Consider the following 21557-nt stretch of genomic DNA (forward strand, 5'->3'; position numbering starts at 1 on the left):
GAAGTAACCCAATCAGGAAAAGAAAATCCATCGAAGGCAGGCAGAAGGAAAATAGTTCCTTCCAAATCTGAAGAAACTAGTTCAACCTTTCTCAGGGAAAAGCTTGTCTTGCCTGAAGACAGAGGTCAAAACGGAATCCTTAAGGAAGGTGAAGGTACAGCTCTGGAAAATAACTCATCCCAGGAAAAACAAAGGCAACTGAGAAATAAGAGGAAAAATGTACAATTCAAACCAGAGGCAGCTACTTCTCTTCGTGACAATGGCAACTTGCCTGAAAACGGCAACATTTCGGAAATGCAGTGTTTGATACCCACTGGTTCTGAAGAAAGTAATCAGTCTGGAAAAGGAAAAGAGGTTAACCCTACCCAACAGACAACTTCCACTTCTCGCAGAAGAAAATGTCTGTTGCCAGCAGATGATGTACCACCTAAAAAATCAAAATCAGGTGAGGAAAAAAAAATATTTCTATTTTCTACATATAGCTAAGTTTAGAATTTTGTACAGGTTGTTATTACTGTTGGCTGCCATAGTCTAATGTAAATAGAGAGTGGGTCTTTAATGTAGCAAAGAGTGGTAAGTAAAGAAGGGGCTAGGTTATCCTGTACAAACCAGATGTTTCTCCAAAGCAGAATGGATTGATTGTATGGCATCTGACAGCTGTATTCCTCTTCTGCTGAGTTATTCAAATGCTCTCATGCTCTTCTGCTGTCTCAATCCGTAACTTGCAGGTTAAATAACAGCAATTAACTAACTTACAGGTGGTTATGAGCATAGCATGATAATTACATTTGTAGCACCCATTGTCTGTGCTTGTTTTCTCCTAAATACCATCTAAGCTCCTGCTTTTGTATGTCCAGGTTTTGGGTAGCTTGTACAACTTATCCGTGCTGTAATGAAGTTGGTGCTAGAAGGACTTGGAGCTGTATTTGAGCTCAAATGACAGCAGAAGTTCCACATGTCTCTCACTTTTCCTGTTTTTCAGTTTTATTTTCCCCAAGCCAATAGAGCTCTAGCTTCAGACACTTGAAATATTCCCTAAACCTTTCAGCTGGATGTGATAAAATTTTAAAGATACCACGTTGTAATAAGAAATTATCGTCAAATAAATATAATAAAATGGAAGTAATGAATCTTTACAGATGCACAAAGAATTTTCTGGCAGGTTATGTGCATTAATCCTATTGTGATTTGGCCATGCTCTCGTTTCATTTCTCTTCATCTCTTTATCTGTTACGTGTGCTTATCCAAACGTAACACGTACATCTATTGTGGCAGGTTCCCCTCTTGGTTTATTGACTTCACACTTCTGCTAGTTTTCACTTCTTGACACTGCTACATGCACCTCCCAAAGGACTGATCTCTCCCAGTGCTTTTCTACCGGTCTGAATAGTTTCTTTTGGGGGGAGGTCCTTTTTCCCCACATGGATTTTAGTGGTGGTGCTTGGGTCGATGCTCATCTCTTGGAGCAGCTTCACTGGTCTGTGCCATGTGGATTCTTCCAGAAGCGTCCAGTGTGTTTGTTACAACTACAAGCCTGACTTTGCAGTTCTAGCTGGACAATAAATTAGTTGCTGTACATTCATTTTTGCTGTTTTTTTCTTCAGTGTTAGATATGTTTTAGTTTTACATATCAGTAGAAGAATTTTTAGCTAAAATAATAGCTAATTGGTTTTGGTGCTCTCATTAATGTTAACCTACTTTCAGAAATAGCTGTATGTCCTTGGGGACCTATTTTAAAGGATATTGGATGTGCAGAAGTGTGGGTTTTGTAACTGGTTTGTTGAACTCATAGATGTAAGCTTTGGAACGTAGTCATTAGGGACATCTCCCTTCAAAAACAATGGAACTGAAGATTGACTTTCTATAAAATGCTTGATTTATGATATAAATTTCCATTTAATATTTCTGTCTACGAATAGAGAATGATGAAAACGGATCACCCAAAAAAGGGAAAAGAAACAAAACTGAAGAAAAACTTGAAGGCAATGTGAAGACAACTCAGACTGCTGGAGGGACGAACAGGACAACAAGATCAAGCACAAGAGCAAGTGCAAGAACAAGAAAATAGTCTTAACAGTTAAAGAGCCAGTTTTTAGAATGATTCTGTAAATGACATTGGAATTTTTAATGTGACTTGACTTACACTCAGATTTTAAGTTCAGATTTTGTAAAGCTATCGCTGATGATATTATCTAAGTACTTTTCTTAATATGTTTACAGATATGATGCCGCCTGTTTTAGTAGATACATATAGTGGTTCCTATACCATGCGATGCTTGTGCAGAATGGCAGGTAGAAAAATAAATCTTTTATGCTCGTATTTATCCCCTTTTTTATGGTAATGAGTACAGTAGCCAGGAAGCCATGTTACTTTACTGCCAGTGTAATTGTAAGCTATTTTCTGCTTAAATTTTATGTGCTTAAGTCTTATTTTTTCATTAAAGTTCTGTAAATATTCTTTTAAAAACTATAGATTTATTAGTAGAACTACTATGAATGAAAATGCTATTTAAAAAAAAAAAAAAAATTACTGAGAAGTACGGGTTTGTAAGCCGTTAAATTTGTAAACAATTTAGGACTTAAGTGTTTTGTGTTCTTAGGAATAATTAAAGATGTAATTACTACTGTCCTCTTACAACCATATTTAATTTTTTTAGCCAAATGCCATAATTTTTGGAAGTGTAATGTGGGTGCCTCTGAAATTCAGGCAATTCTCTTGTAAACATGGCCACGCTGTGCAGTGCTTGTAAAGGGAGGTGAGCACTGGGAAGAGGAGCAGTGAGCGTATGAGGTTGCGATGTTGCCCTTTTCAGAGCTGCAGCTGATGTGGAGTACTGAATGTGGTTTGGAGAATATTTTCTAGAGGTCAGTGTCTGCGGCCTGTGGATAATGTTGGCGTGCACACATCTCAAAGGGTGGTAGCTTTCTGTTCCTCTATGAAATGCAAAAAAAAAAAAAAAAAAAAAAAAAAAAAAAAAAAAATTCAGCTCAGGTATCTATGCATTTTTAAAACCCCAGTTAAGAACCTACATTTTCATATAGTCTAGGAGGAGTAATAGATTTCTATGGAAGGACAGATAGAGTTTATTTTCTGATGTTTTTCTTAGGGCTTCTTTTGGAGAAGATGAATGGCCCTTTGGGCAAGTTCTGATTTGTGAAATCCGTGTTTTCAAAGTGTTACCACAAGAGGAGTGAGGGGTTGCTTCCACCAGCTTAGGTTGCAGCCTCTGAAATGAGAGGAGTATCTTCACCCAAGATGTTTAATTGGGTCTGTGGTGCAGGATTTATGTTCATCCCAAATTCCAGGACATGTAGCTTCATGCTTCTTGTCTCAGCAACAACTCAAGCAGTAGGTCTAGACTAGTGACCTTGGAGTTTTACAGAATTTTACCGATTTTACTGGATCTATATGAAGTCCTTGCATGTTGAACAACTCCAGTTTCCTTGCACTCATTTTCTCCTGCTCTGTTTGTGACTCAGTCTCCTTAACTGCAACAGGGAGACTTCACAAAGCCATCTTCATGAACCTAATCCTGTGTCGGCCCCTACTGGCTGCTGCTTAGAAGTATCCCTTTTGGTTGGTTTGGTTGTTTTCCAAAGAAACCTGGTGATAGCCACCAACAGATTCAGAAGAGAAACAGGACAAAGCAGCTTGGCATTTGTAACCCCTTGAAGGTGATGTGCTTGGGATCAATTTGTCATTTGGCTTAGTAGCTTTCCCTATGCAATGTGGGTAGAAAGAGGAAATAACAGCAGTGCTTTGACCTCTGGAAGCTCATGATATAAGTACCCTTCTAGGTCAGCTTCACAGCCTTGCTGTCTTCCGTGTTCCAACCTGTATTTTTTGTTCTTGCAGTTATGTAAGAGAAGCAAGTGCCTCTAAGTTGCTCTTTCTCTGTCATTTCAGTCTTTAATATCATCCCATAATTATTCAAGGCAGTAATTTCTAACAAATCAAAGTCCTAAGGCACACCCCAATTTTTATTTTATTTTTTATTTTTTTATTTTTTTTTTCAGAATGAGAACAGGGCTGAACTCTTGTGCTGTGAGAAAATGCTCCATTTTAATTGCATTACACACAGCCTTAATGATAAGGGATCATTCCATCTTCCCTAATTTAGCTAGTACGTGTTCGATAGTGAGGCGGCCTCCATACCAGAGGAGATGAAAGCCTTGGGCAGAGGCACGGAGTTGTGAGGGTAGAGGAAGAACACTTGCCAAGTTTCCATCACTGCATTGAAGGAGCTGCCTTGTTTTCCATTCAGTAGCTGCAACTAGGATATAAGAGGGCATCTTGGCCTCTGTGCCAAGCTGTGCAAAGTGAAGAGCTCGTCAGCGAGATGAGCAAAGGGGCATTTTGTTTGGGTTTGTTGAGTGTCACAGGTTGTGCAAACAAGACATTCACCACACAAAAGCTGTTCTGCATAAATGTTACTCTTGACTCATTGGATAAAACCTAATTAAGGCTTTCCTAACAGGGCAATATTCTTTTTTTTTCCAAACAAAGTTCTTGAAAGAAGCAGGAGGGGGGATTCTCGGCTCCTTTTCACAAACCACTTCAAAAGAACTGAGAGAACACCCTTAACTAGATAGCGCCGCTAGGAGCAAATCATTTTTCATAGCACCTGGCACACTGCGTTAGGGTATCACACATCCCACCACTTCAGCTGTGGTCAGCACGTGACTGCTGATGAGCGGGGGCTAACGAAGCGTGCCAGAAGCTGGGCTGTGACTGCTTAACCCCACTGCCACACAGGGCCTGAGCTTGCTCCCCATGCAGCCACTCGGGCTTATTAATTGGGGCTGCGATCCACAGGAAAGGAACTGCTCTGTGGTTGTTTTCTGTTGAGCAGCTAATGCCCAGACTAAGTAAATTGACTTGAAATATCTAATTAATAAGTAAATAATAGTCCATAAAGAGCAGCTGACTCTGTCTGCTGAGATACTACAGAAATGGGGCCTCGCTTAGCAAAAGAGGTCCTAATGGCCTTTTGGGGCAGAGCAAGAAATTCCCTTCTAAAGATGATTGTTAGTTTTGTCCTTGCTTTTATTCTAAAAACCAGTCTCGTCCTAACTGACACCAGCAGAAAGAGTCCACACTCTTGTTTTAAGACAGTATCTGTGACTTCCATGCAGCAGAATTGGTAATTCTACAGGTCACGTTAAAGGTTTTATACAGGATTTTAAACTCAAGTATTTGGTGTCTCTGATTTGTTTTGAAGTCTGTCTCTTCAAAACTAGTAAACTGATATACATGTATATATATATGTATATACATGTATTTTAACAAGTTTTAAAGATCAGCAGCCTATGCACATCATTTCGGGGAGCAATGGTAACAGTGGTTTGAAGTAAATTATGTGTCTGTTTAACACAGAATGGGAAAAAATAACCTACTTTAGTTGTAGAATCTCAGAGGAAAGCAAAGTCCTACCAACACACCTACAGTGAGAACAAGCTCCAGTGAACCATACGTATGCAAACGTTATAGCCTTATTGAGAAATAGAGCTGAACACAGGCATATTTTCTGATTCTAATTAATATATATATTTTTGTCTCCAGTGATTCTGTCTGATATCTCATTTTTTGTTTGCTCCTAGTTTGTGACTTTCTATGTATATGTAAAGTATGCATATAAAGTTATCAAAGTTATACACTTATATATATTTTTCAGAGCTGGGTTACCAATTTCTGAACATACTAAATGCATAATTAATACTTGATATACATTTGATATCTCTGTGGCAGTGAACTAATTTATTTTCTACTTTTATATTACTATTTAGTACAAGCTAAACATGAGTAAAGAATGGTATCCATCCCTAGGCATGTTGACCAGATCTGTACCATTACAGTAGTTCAGGGGGACAGAAGGTGGTCAACCTTCATCTCGTGAGACTCACAGCCCCACAAGGAAAAATGTGTCATAGGATTATTTTCTGTAACATAGTACGCATAAATATCTTGCAATTTGCTCTCAAGTATAGCTAGGAGTCTCAAGTTAACTATTTTCTCAAAAATTTTGATGGCAAATATAAATGTGCGGTTGTCATCCCATGTCTTGTGTCATTGGTCATCTCCTGAGTGTACACCGACACTCAGCTCCTTCCAGGAATCTTCACCGACTTTGATACTGCCAAATCAATAGCCTTTAGGTTATAAACTCTACAAGAAGCCAGGTATTTTTGCCTAAATTGAATGCCTAACTTGAAAGAGCCCTTCAGAGCTGCAACACAGCTGAAAATAATTCCCAAACTGCCCTACTTCGATTTCATTCTGCTTCATTTAATGTGTTTCTGGAAGGTGGTGGTGTCCTTAAAGAATGCAAATTGCAATTCTTTTATTACACAAAAATATCTTCTAAAATGGTCTGAGTCTCAAGCTAAAATATTCTGAGTCTTATGCTAGGTAAATATTCAAGGGAAAAACAAGGGTACCTATGCAGAACTTCTGAAAGAAAGTGACACAAAAATAATTTAAGAGAAACTCAGAAATTCTGTAATGCTTATTTTCAATACAAATTGTAAAATATCCTATGTGGAGGTATTTATAACTCCATCACTACCTTGATTTATTTACCTTTGGGATGTGACTTTACAGTGTCCTTTTCTGTCCCCAGGTATGAACTGTAAGTGATCATAGCAAAGACTTCATTTACTTATGTATTTATTTATTTATTTCCAAATACTGTTTGGCTTTCACTTAAAGAAATATTTCTGCATTTTTCAAGAGGCATAGACTGAAAACATAAGGTGGAGAAACAGCTGATCCTTAGCATTGGAAGTGTATGTAATTTTTAATATAAGGTGTATGTAATTTTTAATATAAGGAGGTGTTAAAGTGCCAGGCAGATGTCGCCATAATGTCTTTATCTGCAGTAACACTTTTGTACACCACATAATGTGCTACTTGTCCATTGAACTAGGATGTTTTGACTATGGATTTTGAAAGAATGTAATTAAGTTTCTATATATGCCTCACTTCTTTTAATGTCTTGCCCTAGAAAGTTTTTGTTTGACAATAGTAAATAAAATAAAGTTGACTTTAATTCTGTGTTTGTGTTTTTGTTTGTTTGTTTGTTTGTTTTATATAATAAATGTAGCTTCCAGGAATTCATAAAAATATGTTTACAGTTACTCATGGCTTTATTTGGATTCATAGTTTTCTCTGTATGTGTCTATATATTTTTACATTTATAAATATATTTTAAGGAGGAGAGAGATATTTAGACAGTAGAACAGTAGAGAATGAGTACTAAATAATGTTGGTGAAGAGTGGTGGTGAATATCCATGGCCAGGTAAAATAAACATAAGAAAGAATATCACAGCTGCCTTTCTTTTCATCAGCAGACTGTTTCCTTTATACCAAACTAGGGAGACGTATAAGAAATTGAGGTGCCTGACAGTGCATCAGACTTTTTTTGGGTTCAATATATTTGAAAACTATATTTTGAAAGGCAAAAACATATATATATATTTTATCTGTCCAAAAGAAACAAGAACATTCCATAAATACCTGCAAGTATGTAAAGATAATATAATTTTCAGTAATGGTATAATATATACTCTCCAGAAAGGCTTTTAAATAAAATTTTAAATAACATTTTACATGGATACAGTAAGATAGTAAATATGCAGTCCATTTTATTATTATTTTTTATTATTCTATTTTTGTTTAAGAGCCTGGTCACATTTTATTAAAATGGGTAACTAAAATATTCGCTGTAAGGCTGAGCGTTTAGTTAACTCGGTATTCATATTTTCTAAGCAATCTTCCAAAAATAAAAAAATAAAAAAATAATCCTGACATTAGATTTTAATATTTCAAACCTGTACTGTAATCAATGGTATAGTTTATATAGAGATATGTCATTTACTCTTGACTTTCTCTTTCATATCCAATATCCTTTCTGACTACTGTGAGTTCATAGCTCAAAAAAGTTTCTTGATAACAAGATCAGCTGCTTAATTACAAGAAAACCTGTATTGGTTTGAATTTTCCATCTTTTAATTTGTATCTTTCCATGGCATTCCTCTCCTGACTTGACACTAAGGTGCAATGCTATTTTGAGAGAACAGTGTGATTGTAGTTGTTAACCTTGATGCTGAGTTGTAAACACTATCAGGTTCGATAATTTCCCAAAGGCTGAGATCTGATGGAGCCAATTCTCAAAGATTAAAAGATATCAGGTAATTGATGATCTTTGAGGATGTCATCTCCATAGATTCTTATTTCAGCTTCCTTTCTTGCTTCTTTAGGATAGAATTTATGGTTTGTCCTCAGGGGAGGAAGAAAAAACAAAAGAAAACAAACAAACAAAATAAAACTGAAACAGGTGGAACTTGCACCCTTCTTTTAAAAAAAAAAAAAAAAAAAAAAAGCCTTTGGGGTTACTTGCATCTCCAAAAATCAGTTAGTGAATATTCTGAGGCTTGTGACTTGCGCTTGTATGTGCACTTGAAGGGCTCGAATTTGGGGAGGCAATACACTGGAAGAAGGTGATGTAGAAGTAGAATTTTAACTGTCAGTTATATTGGGTCATCTGATAGCTTTTTATGGTACTCAGGGTAGATACAAGTACCTTCTTATGCTTAATTTGAGCACCTCTCCCTAGCAGGAAGTTGAATATCTCTGTCTAGAACTATTCCGACTTCAGAACAGCACTTTAAAACACATTCCTGACACAAATCCTTTATCAGAAGTGTCCAAGCATTAGGAGAGATTTGGGCTCACTGAACTGTGATGCAGCAGTACTTTGAAAGAGAAGTTTAATCAAGTTTGAATGCTTGAACAAACACAATATTCTGTGGGATTGGTGTTGTTTTAGTGTGTACCTGAATGCTTTTCCATTGCAAGAAAAACTTCTTAACAATAATGGCGCAATAAACTATTTTATTAACCATAAAACTTGCGTGCCATTTCTAGAAATGCATCTTTTGCATTGAGAGTGGGAGATGAAAGGACTGCTCAGACTTGCAGCCATCTGAAAAGTATATATATATATATATATATTTTTTTTTTTTCTCTAAAAAGGGAAAAAAAAGTTAATATTTAACTTCCATATTTCATTTCCTCAGTATTATTTCCTTCAGTGACAGGATCGTATTTTGGAGGAAAAGACCTAGTTAAAGAAGTGCTAGTGGAGTAGAAATTGGGAAGTTCTGCAATTAAGAGCCTTTACCAGGCTCCTGGATAGCTATGAAAGCATATAAGAAAATCTAAATGGCTACTGTATGGCTTAGAAAAGATCCCATGAACTTGTTTTTTTGCTATTTTCAGAGAGAGTTGCATCTACCTTTTTATCAAATATCTTCATGAATACCAGAAAAAATCCAGGTATCCTTGCCATTAAAATGTCAAAAAAAAAAATTGCCTAAAATCAACTAATTAGAGCTTTAAATTATATTTAAAGATTGGGCTTTTCTTAACAAGCTAAAAGCACATTTACTAAGGCAAAGTAAGGCAAAGTTTTAAATCCTTGGTTTTGTTTGAGAGAAATATTCTGCAAGCCAGCCAACTGTGGAAGTTGTGTGAATTTTGTACTTAATATTTTGCATATGTACAGAAAGCTCCAAATGACCTATTTTTAAATAAAGGACAATGATAACACCCTGTAGGAGGGTCAGACAGATCATTTTGTCAGAAATCACATGTAAAACGAGGGCCAAATTCACTTTAATCGGACCCACCGAGAACAAGTTTCAAGTCAAAGCCTTCAACTCATTTACATCAACAGCCGAGACTTCTAGCAGTCTGACCTGGTAGCTGGGCCAGGTTAAAACAAACAAACAAATGAAAAACTTTCATCTGTTGCTGTTCCAGTCTGTCAAATTACCAAGATAAAATCATTTTACTACTGTGTTCTGAGGTGTATTTTAGTTAGTGAATTACTTCCTAGCCCTCCTCTTAACTGCCAGGTTCCTGTCAGCAAAGTCAGGCCCACCAATTAGCGCAGGCTAATTCTGCTCCTTTTTATATGTGTGCCTCCTTTGTTATGCTGTACATTGTTCACTAGTTGGGATATCTACTGACAATTAGGGAATGAGGCAGACACAAAGACTAATTTGATCACCCGGAGACCTGCCTCCCAAGATCCCTGTGTAGGCAGTGGAGACACAGCAGTACCTCCAGGGCACTCCAGCTGAGGTTTCAGCTCGCCTTCGCCCTCTAGAGAAGCCTCCTTCTTTCCATTAACTACAGGGAAAGACTGGCATCCCCAGGCAAGAGATGGCCCCTCTCAACCACGCTCCCATTTTAATAAGGGAAGTCAGCGACAGAGTTTGACTTTTGAGTTTCAGGGCAAAGGCTGCTCGTCCGCCACGCTGGAAACGGGCCTGGTCCGGCTGCCTGATGGAGCTCATCCCAGCCCAGCTCCCGACCTGGCCCCATAGGCACCTTGTGCCTCCAAAATCAGCAATTCCCTTTGGGCACACTTCTATGTGCTCTCGGGACACTCCTGGCCTCACCAGGAGGACAGAATGAGGGAGGAATGGCAGTGGGGTGAACCTTTCACGTGAATTAAAGTCATTAAGTAAGGTTCTGTTTGTTAGGTTAATTGCGGTATTGATCCTCCAAGTCCCTCAATTTGGAGTAGTATATAACTGATACAATTTCAGTTCAATAATTTTTGTTGGTGAAAACATGCATTTTACCTGTATTCAGCTTAGTTTCTTTATGCCTTTTTCCCTAGCCAGTTCACACACTGTCAGTTGTAGACTGGACTGCCTGTAAGTGTTGGGTGTATGGCAGACATCATGGATGATAACCATTGAGACACAAATATTTTAATTGTTGAACATTCAAATTCAAATGTTGGTCAAAATAGTTTTGATACCACTGGAAAAATTGAGAGGGAATCTGGTTCTTGAAAATTTAATCTTTATGAAAACACTTAAAGATGAGATGTCTTTAATTTATGAAAACAAATTATATCAATTTGACTCTTTCAAATTTAAAATTTCCCATCAATATCAACATTCATCTGGCAATTTATTATTCTTTGCTATCTTCGTTTTTTGTAGAATCATTTTAAAGTTGTGAATAACATGCTGTGTGCAGTGTCTGTGTGCAGTGTCTCAGTGATAGTCCTATTATATGGTGAGATAAAATCACAGGCCTTCCTGGTTAATCCTGGATATGTTTCGCTTAAAACAAACAAAAAACAAACAAACAAACAAACAAAAAAAAAAAAAAAAAAAAAAAAAGCAAAAAAACAAAACAAAACAAAAAAAAACAAAAAAAAACATTTTTTTGCTGTTAAACCTTACATTCTGTTAAGGAAAAATTCAGGTAAAATAAAGTGCAAGACTGAAAGGCTTATGGCAAATTTGTAATGAGGAAAATATTTCACAGAATCGCAGAATATCCTGAATTGGAAGGAACCCACAATGATCATCAAGTTTAACTCCTGGGTCCTTAAATGACCGCCCAGAAAATCAGACCACATGTCTGAGAGCACTGTCCAAATGCTTTTTGAACTCCAGCAGAGAGTGAGGACAGAGTGAGGTCAGCACTTAGCACAGATTCTGGAACTGTATGACGCTTTTTGTTGTAGAAACGTACTGGATGCTTGGACACTTGTACTGGATGCTTGGACGCTCGTACTGGATGCTTGGACACTCGTTAAGATTCAGCTTGAAACTGTGATTTCTGACTACAGCAAATCCTTTGGAATCATAAATAGCTGTGAAGTCCTGTTTACACAGCTGCCAGTTAAGGTTATTGTGTCTGTTTTGCTTCGTAGTTGCGAAATCTTGGGCAGAAGTGGTAAAATTGGGTGTTGCAAGACCACAGGCAAAGGCCGTTAAAAAACGTGCCCCAAAACGAAGACCAATGAAGAAGACAACACAGTCACCAAAGGTATTTGTTTTACTTCTTTTTAAGGTTTGGGGGTTTGCTTAACCTTGAAACAGCTTGTTGGCATTTAACTGCAGAAGCTGGAAGTTTGAGATTTTGGCAAGATGTTAAATGGGTATTGGTGTCTTTCTCACAGCGTGTAAATCTACTTGAATTTACTGAAATGTATTAATTCAAAACATCTTAAGAATGTATCTAAATAACTAATTGTGTTGGGTGGATGGAGTAAGTATTTGTCCCTTGTCTGTAGTTGAAGCTGTAGTGCTGTTTGAAAGAGGTTCTGTTCCGGTTTAACCACTTTACGTGGTGGTGAGGTTGGTCGTTGGATGATGGTGAAGGTCTTTCCCAACCTAAAGGATTCTATGCAGGTGGAAAGGAGTAAGACTGAAAGACTCTCAGGATAATCCCTGAGCGTTTCTGAAAGCTAAGAAAACTTGTCTCAGATGCTCATTGAGCGTAGTCACTCAAATCTTAAACGAATATATGAGCTGCATTTCACAACGAATCAGCCCTTTAAAGTAGCTGCAATTTAACCACTTCTGTATGCCCAGCAGTCTGTATTAGCTAAACACGACCAATAAATTTGTGGAATCTCTTGAGTGATTCTGGCTAGGTTTTAAATAAAAGGGATCTTTGTGTCCTAATTTTTATTTATTTATTTATTTATTTATTTCCTTTTTTTCCTCCAGAAAGAAAAATAAAAGGTCATTTTAGCACAGGTCATGCAGAATCTCCTGCTACAGTAGTTGTAGGCAGAGCGCACTCTACCACTGGTAGAATAGCTGGACAGGTCCTTAAAGTAGTGAAAAATCCAATCTTGAAACAAAACTTGAATATGGATGAAAGCTTCACAGGTACGTTGTGAGATTTTTAAAACCTGTTACTGGTTCTGCCAACTGTGCACTTTTTTTTTTTTTTTTCCGAAACAAGTGCTCATTTTTCTGAATATAATTTATAGGGCTGGCTGAGATGTTTAAAACTCCAGAAAATACAAGTGGAGAAACATCACCTTCAAGCACTGTTCGTGACAGTGATCTTACACCACCGTGCACGACAATGGACACTTCTGAACTGCGTACTCCTGAAGAATCTGGTATGGTTGTTAATTGGAAAGAAATTATTAAAGTATACTTTGGGGTAGCTGTGTCTGCAACTCACTGATAGTGCATAGCCTAATGCTAGGCAGACTTAGTGTAGAGATAAAGCATCTTGCAACCATTGATTTTTTTTTTTATCATGTATTGGAGGACATTTTCCAGTAGTTCCAGTTATTTTTTTTGGTAGGTGTTATTTTTTTATTCATTCAGTTTTATATCGAACTTCTAAATGCTGAAGTATTGTTTCAGGCAAACCTTGTGTTGAAGCATGGCAATCCTTTAATCAATTGTCAGGGGATACATCTAGATTCAATGACAAAATCTTACGGCAGGGAGTGGTTATGCTGTAGAATTTTGCAAAGATTCTACTTAAGAAAAATGTCAGATTAGGAAGATTTGTGTTAAGATGATCCTTAGCTTTTTTTTTCTGTCTTTTGCATATGACTTTGCATATCAGTCGTGTTCCTGAATAACTCAGAATTCTTTAAATTCTGTTTTACTAAGAATTTAGCAAAAGTGAGCATCTAGTGAATCACCAACCAAAATCAAGAATGAATTATCCAATATTCAGAGTAGTAATACTAATGATTTTTATCAGATTAAATAAAAAATCATCAAGGTTTTTTAGGCTTAATTTTTTTAACGTATGCTGTGCCTTGTAGGAGCTAATTGCCTTCTTGCTAATTACCAAACCAATTGCTGAAACACAGTTTTGGATTTAGCTTGTAGAAAGCTTTGGCTGATTGAATCCATTTTTTACTTAGTTATACAGCGATTGGAATGTTTGGATTTCCTGCTTAGTTTGTTTGCCAAATTAGATAAACCTACTGTTTATTTCAGGAGAGATGATGGTGTCACCATTAAATACTCCAGATTCTTCAGGAGAGATACTGGATTGTCATGACATCTCAGATTTGATGAGAGAGGAGGAATCTCCAAAGTCTATATTTGAAATAATGTACTGCAGAATTCCAGAAGGAATAGCTATGCTGGAAGAAGATCTTGATGTGGACAGCGTATCATTAAGTGCAGAGAAACAAGCCTCTCAGGTGAAATTGGAAAGTAAAAGGAAAACACCAGATGAGAAGTTGGAGTCAGTCAACGTTGGATCAGCCATCAAGCAGCCATTAAAAACCCCAGAGAAGAAGCCAGGACTTGTAGAGGTCCTGTCGGGCATCAAGCAGCTTATGAAGACTGCCAAGCAGAAGTCAGAGGAAACAAAGGTAAAATATTTTCTTTAGCTTTTGGAAAGAGTTTATTTAAGCTTGGAGCCTGTGGTTGAAGTGAACTCTTAGGCCATCTAATAAGACATGTTTTATATCATTGTATTTTCATTAAAATATCTCATGCACAAGACCTGTGGCTGACAAAATACCTTCTGGAAGAGCACCTGATGTTTATTTGAAAACAGTGAAGTTGACAACCTGTGTTTTCCTTGGTAGCTTTGTCCAGGTGTGAATGGGTAAAAACCAGAAGATGCAGCTGAGTACAAATTTGAAGGAGCACTTTTTTTCTAGTCATTTGTTTCTGTTATGTTTAAAGCACCCTTAAATTACTTACAGACTACAATGGAGTTCTTTCTGTGCCTTCCTTTTCATAAGTGGGATATATGCATGTTTGTTTTTTTTTTGTACAGCTTCTTCATAGCTTGTAGATTAAATTCAAAACACTTTTTTTCTTTAAACATCCAAGAGCACTGAGCTTTTGCCAAAATTTGGTGTTACCACGTAGTCAGTTGATTGCTCTTCATGCCCATAAGGCTTTCATTCACTGCTTGCTGAATGGACACCAATTCTACTCTGTTTGCTTGTATTAGTATGTACTTTGTTTAGAGGAACCCTACCTAAATGGCTGCTGAGGCTGCTCTGGGTTACCATTTTGACCTTACAATTCGCACCTTCATCACTCTTGTCATTGGTGTATTTTATTAGCCTCGATTTTTGTTGACTCCCAGATCCATAGATTAAAATGAGTATTGCTGGTCTGTGTAGAACTACAATAAAACACTTCAAAACATTCAAATGATTTAGATTCAATAACCCTCTTTTTCTAATCTTACTAGACAATGTTCAGCCCGTTTACTGAATGCTTTTTAAAACTCTACTGTGTTGTCTTTCACTGTAAAAACTGCTACACTAGCTCAGATAACAAGTATTAAGTTCAATTTTGTGGTAGTACCAAATATATGATGCAGTTAGCAAACGAAGTTGGCTTCATTTTCTCATAAAGTATTTGGCAGGACTTTTTTCAACTGTTTCACTCCCAATTTTCTATTAGTTAACTATTTCTTGTCCTGTCAGACACACACAAAAGTATTGATTATTGCTTATTTCCTTAGGTCAGGTCAGAAAATGTTATGGATCCTAAGCAGGAAGATGCTGTAACTGCTTGTACTAATGGCAGTCGTGAGTATGGTAAGTACAAACACTTTTATTTTAACTAGAGTAATAATGAATATGCAGGACTGTGTGTGTTGTTAGGAAGTTTCAACGTGTTGTAAAAATTCCAAATTATATAGTATGGAAGGAGCAAATATCTCAGGGAATTTGAGCAGTAATCTGTAACACAAACCAGTGTTGGCATTCTATTGGTGTTTAAAAAATGGTGTAGTAGTTTGATGTAATAACGGTGGCATCTCCAAACATACCAGTGTAAAAAACAAACAAACAAAAAATCACCTGTTGCTAAGGTATCCACTTAAAATCACCTTTATTTGCAAAGACTTTCAAAATATATCTTAAAGCTTGAGTGCTACCTGTCAAATAAAACAAATAACTCTGTGTACTAAACTGGGTTTTATTCTAGGAGTCTGTTTAAATCCCTGTTACTTTTTAAAATAAAATATGATTCATTTGAGCAAGACTGCTTTACTAGGAAAATGAAAACTCAAGAGATACTTTGATCGGGCATAGTAATGTATAACTTTTGATTGTGCTCTTTTCTATATGACAAACTTTGTAGGGGGGAATAAAACTGTTTTAGAAGACAAAGGAAATACTTCACAAGATAAAGATTCTCAACAAAAGTTGTCAACTAGCGAAGACCACTCTACCCAGAGACTAACAAGGGGCAGACCAAGGAAGACTGTACATCCACCTTCAACAAAGCAGTGTGAAAAGGATTTAAATTCAAAAGAATTGCAAGGTCTGGAGAAAAAGAGCATCCAAGAAGAGATGGGAGAGATCAGTACTTCAACTTCAGTAGCTAAAAATACAGGAAGAGGAAGGAGAACAAATCTTTGCATGGAAAAAGAAATTGTTTCAAAGCATCCTGTTGAGAAAACAGTTGAAACTGTTTCACTTGTGGAAACGCAGGTTGATACTCGAAGACCAAGAAGAGGTAAAACTAAGGAACCTAAGGAGTTAAAACATCCTAGTGAGGATCTTGAGTCTTCTGAAAAAGATTCTTCAGTGCTACAAAAAGATCCTGCAAATAGGAAACAGGCTTTGCAGGAGTATGATATCAGTAGCACATCTGTAACTGAAGATGATCAAAGCAGAAAGACAGAAGGCGTATCTAGTAGCACTCAGGATGAAAATCACCAACTGCAAACAGATTTAAAAAAGTCTGAAAACGCATCTGACAAAGGTAGTGTAGAAGACAGAGAAGAAATTCTTCTATTGCATCAGAAGAGGTCTAGAGGAATGAAAAAAATAGAAAACACAGAAGCACTGCTTCCACCCAAAAGACAAAGAAGAGCTAGGAATGAACAGGTTGAACAAGCTCCTTCAGAGGAACTTCATGGGACGACAAGGAAACTTCGTAAACACCAATCAGCAAAATTACTACAAGGTGATGAGCAGACTTCTGAGACTGCCCCCACAGAAGCATCTGGAAACAGAACTGAACTTGAAGTAAAGGTAACAGAAAAAAGAGGTAAGTCTTCAAGAAATGCTAGAAAACAACCAACAGAAGTAAAACCAGACATGTGCGGGATGGCACTTGAAAATACACAGAATGTTCAGAAAGCCAAGGAGACTTCAAATGAAACCATTACGGAAACAAAATCACCCACCAAAAATGAGAGGAAAGTATCTCTGGGAGATGAAGCGGAAAATGCTCAGGAAAATACTACAAAGGCATCTCAAAGATTAAAGTCAGAATCACCTTCTGGAGAGACAGATAAAATGCCAGTAACTGTTCTCAACTTGGAATTCAAACAAGAAGCAAACAGAACTAGAAGCAGGAGAGGGAAAAAAGACTCTTCAGAGAAGAAGGCTGATGAATTTGCCCAGGATGTAAACAGCCTAGATCTTATGCTTAAATGTAAGTCAGAAACAGAGGAATCTTCTCCCAAAGAGTCTTCAGCCTCTAGTTGTGTCAAGCAGGCACACCAAGTAATGAAAGACCAGAACAACACAGCTGACACATTGGTAACTGCTCTAAACAGTGATGGCATTGCTCATAGACATCAAAAGCAGACAAGAAATGAGCAGGAAGCAAATGAACCAAAGCAAACTGAAATCCTGCAAGAGAATCGAACACCAAATAATAGAATTACACGTAGAAGACTTAGAGGAAGAAGAGTTAATTTTAAACTTGAAGAAGCCAGTTCCGAAGCTCTAGGAGAAGAAAGGAATTTACCTGGGAATGAGGAAGGAATGGCTTGCAAACATGATCAACGTGAGGCTTCAGAAAATCCTTTAGAAGTAAGGAGGAGCAGAAGAAGGCAAGCTGATTCCATTCCACAAGCAGCTTGTTCTACCTTTACGAAAAAAGAAACCTTAATTAAAGATCATAGTAAAGATGAGACTTCCAGAAAAGATCAAGATCCAGCTTTGGAAGCTATTCCCTCTTCAACAGAAGAAGTTCCGCTGAGAGGACGAAGGCGGCGAGAGGTTGCTGTAGCATCACAAACGGTGAGTTCTCTTTCTATCAGAGAAAAACGTGGCTTGCTAGAAGGTGATGATAAAAAGATGACTGTGAAAGAAGATCAAAATCCAGCATTGGGAGATAGCACTTTGCAGGCAAAAGCAAATGCATCAGCAAGGGACAAAAGAAAAGAGATTGATCTAGCAGCAGAGGCAAAAAGTTCAGCTTCTCTCCGGAGAAAACGTGGCTTGTCAGAAACTGATGACAAAGAGGAGAGTACTAATGAAGAACAAAACGTGCTTTTGGAATCGGTGTCCTGTGCAAAAGCAAAGCCATTAGGAAGGGGCAGAAGGAAAGAAACTCCTCCAGTGTCACACACAACTAATTCCATTTCTCTTAGAAGAAAACGTGGTTTGCCAGCAGATAATGGTAAAGAAGAGGCTCTTAAAGATCAAAATGTTCCGTTAGGAGCAGTTGTTTCAAGTCTAAAAGATCAACCAAAAAGAGGCAGAAGGAATGAAGCTGCCATATTATTAGAAGCCACAAGTTCTACTCCTGCTCGGGGAAAACGTAACTTATCAAAAGAAAGTAGCAGAAATAATAATCATAGGAAAGCTAAACAAATGATTTCTGAAAAACCCTCTTCCGAAGAAAAAATTGACCTTTCAAAAGGGTACTCAGGGAAAAAGTGTAGTATCACTTCACTGGCTGTTAGTTCTAGTTCACTTCAAGGTTTGCCAGAAGATGGTAAGAATGAAACTCCCAAAGAGCAACAGGGTATACTTTTGGAAGTAACCCAATCAGGAAAAGAAAATCCATCGAAAGCAGGCAGAAGGAAAATAGTTCCTTCCAAATCTGAAGAAACTAGTTCAACCTTTCTCAGGGAAAAGCTTGTCTTGCCTGAAGACAGAGGTCAAAACGGAATCCTTAAGGAAGGTGAAGGTACAGCTCTGGAAAATAACTCATCCCAGGAAAAACAAAGGCAACTGAGAAATAAGAGGAAAAATGTACAATTCAAACCAGAGGCAGCTACTTCTCTTCGTGACAATGGCAACTTGCCTGAAAACGGCAACATTTCGGAAATGCAGTGTTTGATACCCACTGGTTCTGAAGAAAGTAATCAGTCTGGAAAAGGAAAAGAGGTTAACCCTACCCAACAGACAACTTCCACTTCTCGCAGAAGAAAATGTCTGTTGCCAGCAGATGATGTACCACCTAAAAAATCAAAATCAGGTGAGGAAAAAAAAATATTTCTATTTTCTACATATAGCTAAGTCTAGAATTTTGTACAGGTTATTACTGTTGGCTGCCATAGTCTAATGTAAATAGAGAGTGGGTCTTTAATGTAGCAAAGAGTGGTAAGTAAAGAAGGGGCTAGGTTATCCTGTACAAACCAGATGTTTCTCCAAAGCAGAATGGATTGATTGTATGGCATCTGACAGCTGTATTCCTCTTCTGCTGAGTTATTCAAATGCTCTCATGCTCTTCTGCTGTCTCAATCCGTAACTTGCAGGTTAAATAACAGCAATTAACTAACTTACAGGTGGTTATGAGCATAGCATGATAATTACATTTGTAGCACCCATTGTCTGTGCTTGTTTTCTCCTAAATACCATCTAAGCTCCTGCTTTTGTATGTCCAGGTTTTGGGTAGCTTGTACAACTTATCCGTGCTGTAATGAAGTTGGTGCTAGAAGGACTTGGAGCTGTATTTGAGCTCAAATGACAGCAGAAGTTCCACATGTCTCTCACTTTTCCTGTTTTTCAGTTTTATTTTCCCCAAGCCAATAGAGCTCTAGCTTCAGACACTTGAAATATTCCCTAAACCTTTCAGCTGGATGTGATAAAATTTTAAAGATACCATGTTGTAATAAGAAATTATCGTCAAATAAATATAATAAAATGGAAGTAATGAATCTTTACAGATGCACAAAGAATTTTCTGGCAGGTTATGTGCATTAATCCTATTGTGATTTGGCCATGCTCTCGTTTCATTTCTCTTCATCTCTTTATCTGTTACATGTGCTTATCCAAACGTAACACGTACATCTATTGTGGCAGGTTCCCCTCTTGGTTTATTGACTTCACACTTCTGCTAGTTTTCACTTCTTGACACTGCTACATGCACCTCCCAAAGGACTGATCTCTCCCAGTGCTTTTCTACCGGTCTGAATAGTTTCTTTTGGGGGGAGGTCCTTTTTCCCCACATGGATTTTAGTGGTGGTGCTTGGGTCGATGCTCATCTCTTGGAGCAGCTTCACTGGTCTGTGCCATGTGGATTCTTCCAGAAGCGTCCAGTGTGTTTGTTACAACTACAAGCCTGACTTTGCAGTTCTAGCTGGACAATAAATTAGTTGCTGTACATTCATTTTTGCTGTTTTTTTCTTCAGTGTTAGATATGTTTTAGTTTTACATATCAGTAGAAGAATTTTTAGCTAAAATAATAGCTAATTGGTTTTGGTGCTCTCATTAATGTTAACCTACTTTCAGAAATAGCTGTATGTCCTTGGGGACCTATTTTAAAGGATATTGGATGTGCAGAAGTGTGGGTTTTGTAACTGGTTTGTTGAACTCATAGATGTAAGCTTTGGAACGTAGTCATTAGGGACATCTCCCTTCAAAAACAATGGAACTGAAGATTGACTTTCTATAAAATGCTTGATTTATGATATAAATTTCCATTTAATATTTCTGTCTACGAATAGAGAATGATGAAAACGGATCACCCAAAAAAGGGAAAAGAAACAAAACTGAAGAAAAACTTGAAGGCAATGTGAAGACAACTCAGACTGCTGGAGGGACGAACAGGACAACAAGATCAAGCACAAGAGCAAGTGCAAGAACAAGAAAATAGTCTTAACAGTTAAAGAGCCAGTTTTTAGAATGATTCTGTAAATGACATTGGAATTTTTAATGTGACTTGACTTACACTCAGATTTTAAGTTCAGATTTTGTAAAGCTATCGCTGATGATATTATCTAAGTACTTTTCTTAATATGTTTACAGATATGATGCCGCCTGTTTTAGTAGATACATATAGTGGTTCCTATACCATGCGATGCTTGTGCAGAATGGCAGGTAGAAAAATAAATCTTTTATGCTCGTATTTATCCCCTTTTTTATGGTAATGAGTACAGTAGCCAGGAAGCCATGTTACTTTACTGCCAGTGTAATTGTAAGCTATTTTCTGCTTAAATTTTATGTGCTTAAGTCTTATTTTTTCATTAAAGTTCTGTAAATATTCTTCTAAAAACTATAGATTTATTAGTAGAACTACTATGAATGAAAATGCTATTTTAAAAAAAATAATTTTACTGAGAAGTACGGGTTTGTAAGCCATTAAATTTGTAAACAATTTAGGACTTAAGTGTTTTGTGTTCTTAGGAATAATTAAAGATGTAATTACTACTGTCCTCTTACAACCAAATTTAATTTTTTTTAGCCAAATGCCATAATTTTTGGAAGTGTAATGTGGGTGCCTCTGAAATTCAGGCAATTCTCTTGTAAACATGGCCACGCTGTGCAGTGCTTGTAAAGGGAGGTGAGCACTGGGAAGAGGAGCAGTGAGCGTATGAGGTTGCGATGTTGCCCTTTTCAGAGCTGCAGCTGATGTGGAGTACTGAATGTGGTTTGGAGAATATTTTCTAGAGGTCAGTGTCTGCGGCCTGTGGATAATGTTGGCGTGCACACATCTCAAAGGGTGGTAGCTTTCTGTTCCTCTATGAAATGCAAAAAAAAAAAAAAAAAAAAAAAAAAAAAAAAAAAAATTCAGCTCAGGTATCTATGCATTT

At 37.3% G+C, this 21557-nt stretch overlaps 2 protein-coding genes across 3 annotated transcripts in view; one reads left to right on the forward strand and one right to left on the reverse strand.

The window, feature by feature from the left end:
* The window catches only part of LOC140002817 (uncharacterized), a 60122-nt gene extending 39502 nt beyond the window's left edge, over positions 1-20620 (forward strand). The window contains exons 9-12 of the mRNA XM_072040210.1: positions 13838-14178; positions 15300-15369; positions 15938-19000; positions 20472-20620. Coding sequence (XP_071896311.1) covers positions 13838-14178; positions 15300-15369; positions 15938-19000; positions 20472-20620 — 3623 coding nt within the window. The remainder of the gene's footprint in view (positions 1-13837; positions 14179-15299; positions 15370-15937; positions 19001-20471) is intronic.
* LOC140002784 (serine/threonine-protein kinase RIO2-like) overlaps positions 1-21557 on the reverse strand; it is a 100107-nt gene that overhangs the window by 14677 nt on the left and 63873 nt on the right. The gene's annotated exons all lie outside the window — the stretch shown is intronic.

Source organism: Anas platyrhynchos, chromosome 6 (genome assembly GCF_047663525.1).
Source record: "Anas platyrhynchos isolate ZD024472 breed Pekin duck chromosome 6, IASCAAS_PekinDuck_T2T, whole genome shotgun sequence".
Taxonomy (NCBI): Eukaryota; Metazoa; Chordata; class Aves; order Anseriformes; family Anatidae; genus Anas; species Anas platyrhynchos.